Genomic DNA, 6,580 nt, shown 5'->3' on the forward strand with positions numbered 1-6,580 from the left:
CACCAGCCACTCCTCGGAAGGAAGGTTGGGCAATCCTACTTCCGTAGTGATACTGCCTCGGAAACCCAAGGAGGGGTCGCTATGAGTCAGGGCTGACTTGACGGCACATAACAACAACAACAACATAGACCTCCTTAACTTGTGCATAAACCTCTACCCTCATCATAAGTTCTTTATTCTTACTAACATTTGATTTGTGAGATTATAAAATTTTTGTGTGCTTAATAGCAATTTTAGTATGTGTCTTAGTTATCTAGTACTGCTCTAACAGAAATATCACAAGTGGATGGTTTTAAAATAACAAATTTACTCTCACAGTTGAAGCTAGAAGTCCAAATTCAGAATGCCGGCTCTAGGGAAAGGTTCTTGACTCCTTTTAACATCTGTGGGCCCAGCATTCCTTGGAGATCATCATGTATCTTGCTCACAGTTTAAGAGGCCAGAAGTCCGAATTCAGTGTCGGCTCTAGGGCACAGTCCTTGTCTCTTTTCAACATCTTTGGGCTCAGTAGTCCTTGGACATCTCCATGTATTTGGCATTAATCTTCCCCTGGATCTAGGAGGTTCTCAGCTAGGGTTCCCAGGTCCAAAGAACATCCTCTGCTCCTGGCTCTTCTTTCTTGGTAGCAGTGAAGTCCTCCTCTCTCTCTCTGCTCAGTTCTCTCTCTTTTTTAGCTCTTGTATGATAAAAGGTGTGACTCAAGCAAGGGTGTGATTCAGGGTACATGCCACACTAATTCTGCCTTATTAACATGTAGAAGTTAGGATTTACAACACATCACAAAATGGAAGGTAATTACATCACATGACAAAATGGAAGCCAACTACCCAATTTGACACATATTTTGGGGGACACAGTTCAATCTGTGACAGTATGTATAGAAAGATATAAGTCACCCATCACCTTACTACCCAGAACTAGGCAGTATTAATATTTTGGTTTGTTTCCTAAAAGCCATTTTCTTGTATGTAATGGAGTGGTTTGTGAAGATTCCCCCCCACCCTACTATTGGAATCATTAGGAATATATGGTTTTCTATTCTGTTATTTTTACCTGATATGTTATAATGAGCAATTACCTATTTCACTAAATAGTCTGAAAATGTGGTTTCTAATTCACACATAATATTCTATAGCATACATATGTTATAACATATTTAACCATTCCCTTCCCTCATTGTTGGATATTAGATTGTTGCTAGTTTTTTAGGTATGTGTGATTTCTTCCACAGGATACCTTACTGGAAGGGGAACTTCAGGGTTAAAGGGTATTTGATGCATTAAGCTAAATTGTCTACAGAGAGGTTATTTGAATCCATACTCTTACTTAAAGTGAATGAGTGCCTCACTTCACTCCACCCTAGCAAAGTCTGGGTAGTGTTTACTTTAAATCTTTATTAATTTCATAGTCAAATTATTCTTCCACACATATCCTTTGGGTTCCATTTCTCCTTACATTCCCTCTCTTATATTTTTACCATTTCTGCCTCATCTGTCCATCAGCTTTTTAATATTTTAAAGTCATTGTATTGATATTTAAAATTTTATCTCAAGGAGCTCTGGTTCAAACCCACCAGCCACTCCTCGGAAGGAAGGCTAGGCAATCCTACTTCTGTAGTGATACTGCCTCGGAAACCCAAGGAGGGGTCACTATGAGTCGGGGCCGACTCGATGGCACATAAGAACAATAACAACAATATCTCAAGTCCAAACCCTCTTCTAACTACCACTCTATTGCTAACTTCTTGCTTCCAGCCAAACTTATAATTTTTATGCTTGATTTTCTCATTTCCTCACCTCCTATTCTTCAGCCCATTCCAATTTACCTATTAACCCCCCAAAATTGTCTGAAATAGTTCTTGCTAAGGTCTTTTAATGATGACATTGTGCCTAATGGTCACTTTTTCACCTGAGCCTTATCACATTGGACCTTATCTTACTAGCCTTTGTGACAGCAAGTGACACTGTTAATTGCTCCTTCATTTTAAACACTCTTAGCTTCTTGTAATACTTTGGATTTTCCTTTTTCTTTTCTGGCCACTGTACTTTTGTCTATTGCAAACTTACCTTCCTCGTCCAAGTAGAACTTTGCTGGATCTCCCAACCACTTCTCAGCTGAAGCCAGACAAATGATCCCAGCCAACAGCAAAAACAGAGGCTTCAGACATGTGAACCCCATTAAGCTGTTCCAGCCAGCTTGAGGCTGATTTAAGCTATCCCGGTTGGAACCCATTGATAAGAAACAAAGCCAAGCCAGCCCAATGTTCCCTGTTTTGAATTGCTGACATGTGGGATTGTAAGCAAAAGAAAATGGTGGTTGTTTTATGCTGTTAAATTTTCGACATACTTTTAGACAACTGAAATAGATACTGGTACCTGGATGTAGGATAAAATCATAGTACGCTCCCTCCCTGCCCCAAAAAAAACCCAGCCCATTGCCATCAAGTTTATTCTGACTCATAGTGACCCTATAACCATAATAAAAACCCAAAATATATGGCATTTGCTTTGGGATCAGGAAACCAGCAAGAGGATGGAAGCTGGAAGGGACCCAAGGAGACAATTAGTGAAGGAGAAAACTGCTACTGCCCACTGCCATCAAGTGGATTCCAACTCATAATGACCCTATAGGACAGGTAGAACAGCCTTTCTGAGGCTTTACAGAAAAAGACTGCCTCATCTTTCTCCCACAGAGTGGCTGGTGGGTTTGAACTGCCCACCTTTTGGTTAGTAGCCAAATGCTTTAGCCAGTGCACCACCAGAGCTCTCTGAAGGCTAGAAAGCGGGGAGAAAATTGTTCTTAGAGGGTGGATAAAAGGTGACTCTGATTATGTAATGGTGGGAAGTATGGTAACTGTCACCCTTAGTAACACAGGAAATAGAAGATACACTTAATAAACTTGTAGATTTAACTAAGGGAACTTTCAGGGAGGATGCAGAAAGCCAACTTATTTGTTTTAGCTATATATGATCAGGTAAGGGCAGAAAGAAATGAATAAAGAAGTAAATGTCTAGTTTTCAAGCAGAATCTAGAGGAAATATTTTAGAGCCAAGACTTGCAGTTTGAAAATAAATATTTCTCTTAAAAGGATAATATCAGGATACTATGAAGAACTGTACTCCAACAAATTTGTTTGAAAATCTGGAAGAAATGGACAGATTTCTAGACACACACCATTTACCTAAACTAACACAGACTGATGTGGAAAAGTTGAACAGGTCCATCACAAAAGAAGAAATTGAACAGGTCATCAAAAAATTACCAACTAAAAAAAGTCCTGGCCCAGACAGTTTCACTGGAGAATTCTACCAAACATTCAGAGAAGAACTGATATCAATCCTACTCACACTATTCCAAAACATAGAAAAGGATGGAATCCTCCCTAACTCATTTTATGAAGCAAGCATAACCTTGATACTAAAACCAGGCAAAGACATCACTCAAAAGGAAAACTACTGACCAATATCCCTCATGAATATAGATGCAAAAATCTTCAACAAAATCCTAGCCAATAGACTGCAACAACATATCAAGAAAATCATCGAGGATGCTGTGAAAAGCCCAAGTTATATGATGAGGAAGACACATGTAGAGGCCACATATAGGTGCTCTGGTTAACAGACCAGCTTAGTTCCCAGTGACAGCCAGCATCAACTTCCATCCATGTAAATGAGTCATCTTGGGCATTCCATCTCAGTTGAGCTGCCAGATGACTATCTCCAGCCAGCATATGGTGGAGAAGAAGTCTTCAGTCAATTTACAAAATTGTGAGAATTGATAAAATAATTGCTGTTTTAAGTTAAGTTTTAAGATAGTTTGTTAGAAGCAATAGATTATCAAAACCATAATTATTCTATTATTATTGAATAGCAAAATTCCTGATTATTTCCCTAAATAAAGCTTTGTTACTCTCCTCATGTTTGTGCAACTAATTTTTTCATGTAAATTCCTCACTTTGCTTTTAAAATCACTTCCATGTATTTTGTTATTTTCAAGTAATTTAGTTCTAAATGACTTTTGGTCACTTAGACATTTGCTGAAAGCTACCATTACTTTTGTATTAATAATATAAGTTATAAGGAGCTTTGGTGGTGCAGTGGGTAAGGCATATTGACTGCTAACCAGAAGGTTGGCAATTCAAACCCACTAGCTACTCCATGGGAGGAAGATGAGGCAGTTTACTTTTAAAGATCTGCAGCCTTGGAAACCCTATGGGGGTTGCTATGCATTGGAATCAACTCGCTGTTAATATAAGTTATAATTTATAAGTGTATTGCAAGTTATATAATTAATATTATATTTAAATATATTTTTATATCTGGCCGTCTTAAGAACTCTAAATAGATAAGGCAATGAGCCTCTTAGATTTTCTAATTAGAAAGTTTTCATTTGCAAATAAATGCCCTTTCTCCTCTTTTCTAATAATTAAACTTCCCATTTGTTTCAATTCTTAGTTAAGTCTTTCAGATCAGTATTAAATAACTGTGATAGTGTTGTTAGATGCCACCGAGTAGGTTCTGACTCATAGCAACCCTGTGTACAACAGAACAAAACACTGCCTGGTCCTGGCACCATCCTTAGGATTGTTGTTATGATTATGATAATAGGCATCCTTACTTGTTGATTAGTGGCAATAATATTGTTACAGCTTTATATGATACTAATCCATGATTTGTTCTCCTTTTGCTCTCACAAAGCAGATTTTAAATTCACTGATTATGACTGTCTCCTAATTCCATATTCACAGATTGTTGCTTCATTTTACTTTATTTTATTTTAAACTTAGTTTATAACTTCAATCCTGGTCTCTGCCTGCTTCTGTCTTGGAGACCAGCTCATGCCAAACAATCTTTGCCTTTCTTTGCCAAACTCCAGGGGCTTACCTGTACTTACTGATTAAAATCTATAGGTTTTAACTAGTTAATCAATGTTCTCCACATTTTGGCTTTATATTCTCTATCCAGACTTGCCTTCTGCTGTCTGCAATACTTGATGTCTCTTTAAGTATAGCTCTTTTCATATTTTGGGAGCTCTGGTGGCAGAATGCCTGAGGCATTTGATTGCTAACCAGAAGGCTGACAGTTCAAACCCATCAGCCACTCCTCGGAAGGAAGGTTGGGCAATCTACTTCCGTAGTGATACTGCCTCAGAAACCCAAGGAAGGGTCACTATGAGTCAGATTCAACTGATGGCAGTGAGTTTAGTTTTTTTGGTTTTCATATTTTATGATTTCCTAACTCACTTCATAACATTTTTATCTAATTTAGTTGTTCTGTAAGTTGTCTCAAATTTTTATTCTATGTTTAAGACTATTAAAATCTGCATATGCCCTTAAATGGTTTAGCCTTCCTTTCCAAATTAAGCACTTCTCTTTTTCTCGTTCATGCAACTTTTTATTTCTTTTTAGACAGGGAAACTATTTCAGAAAATCAAGTTTCAGTTCCAAAGAAGAGGATTTCTGGAGAAAAATCATCCCATGAAGTGATGATGAGAAGTAGACTCTCTTCCTTAGATGTCTGGAAAGGTGATGATTGGTTGTACAGACACCAGGAAAATCGGGACATATATTTGCCACAAGAAACTTTCATTCATAAGGCAATCCACGCTGAGAAAAGAGAATATAAGTGTGCTGAATATGAGAAAAGCTTTAATGTTAAGTCAGTTAGCTCAATTTGTGATATGCAACAGGGAATTCCTATGAGAAAGGGATCCCCAAAGTGTGACAGATTTAAAACCAACTTCAAACTTAATTTATACTCAGTAGATAAGCAACATGCAGAATATAATAAATGGGGGAAAACGCTGAACCAGCATACAGATATTATTCAACACCAAGAAACTCCTATCAAAATGAATTCCTATGAATGTTATCAATGTGGGAAAGCCTTCAGCCGAAGTTCATCCCTTATTCGACATCAGATCATTCACACAGGAGAAAGACCATATAAATGCAGTGAATGTGGGAGATTTTTCAACCGACGTACAAACCTTACTAAACATCAGAAAATTCACAGTGACACAAAGATTGATAGAAGTAATAGATGTGGAAACACCTTCGGTAATAGTAAAAACTATAATAAAAATCCAATACTACATTCTAGAGATAATCCCTATCAATGTGTTGAGTGTGGAAAATCCTTCAGTCGGAGCTCCTCCCTTATTCGACATCAAATGATTCATACAGGAGAGAAACCATTCAAATGTAAGGGATGTGAAAAAACCTTCAATAGGAGTTCAAACCTTATTAAACACCAAAAGCTTCATACTCGAGAGAAGTATTGTGAAAGAAAGCAATGCAAGAGTGCCTCCACTCAGAGTGCAGAACTCATTCAAATTCCATGAGTTAATTCTAGAAAGAATCCTGTGATTATAGTAAATGTAAGAAAATGTTTTCCAGAGATAATTCTTTAACAAGTATGGTAATTAATATTGGAGAAAAGTCTGTTATGGGATAGAAATCTATTTGGGGAAGCTATTCCAGGCTCCAAAATTAAGCCGCAATGGTCTACAGTTAAAACATACACTATACGTTATATTATTATTATTACTATTATATCCATTATCCTCACTTTTCCTTAGT

The 6,580-nt window shown here is 37.4% G+C and overlaps 1 protein-coding gene across 1 annotated transcript in view; it reads left to right on the forward strand.

Annotated features, from left to right (window-relative positions):
* Positions 1-6,342, forward strand: part of ZNF215 (zinc finger protein 215) — a 13,115-nt gene extending 6,773 nt beyond the window's left edge. The window contains 2 exon segments of the mRNA XM_042782741.1: positions 4,084-4,088; positions 5,408-6,342. Of these exon segments, the coding sequence (XP_042638675.1) occupies positions 4,084-4,088; positions 5,408-6,342 (940 nt within the window).
* The last annotated feature ends 238 nt before the right edge of the window (positions 6,343-6,580 follow it).

The sequence above is a fragment of the Orycteropus afer genome, unplaced genomic scaffold (assembly GCF_000298275.1).
Source record: "Orycteropus afer afer isolate SDZICR_OR568_19922 unplaced genomic scaffold, OryAfe1.0 scaffold00014, whole genome shotgun sequence".
NCBI lineage: Eukaryota > Metazoa > Chordata > Mammalia > Tubulidentata > Orycteropodidae > Orycteropus > Orycteropus afer.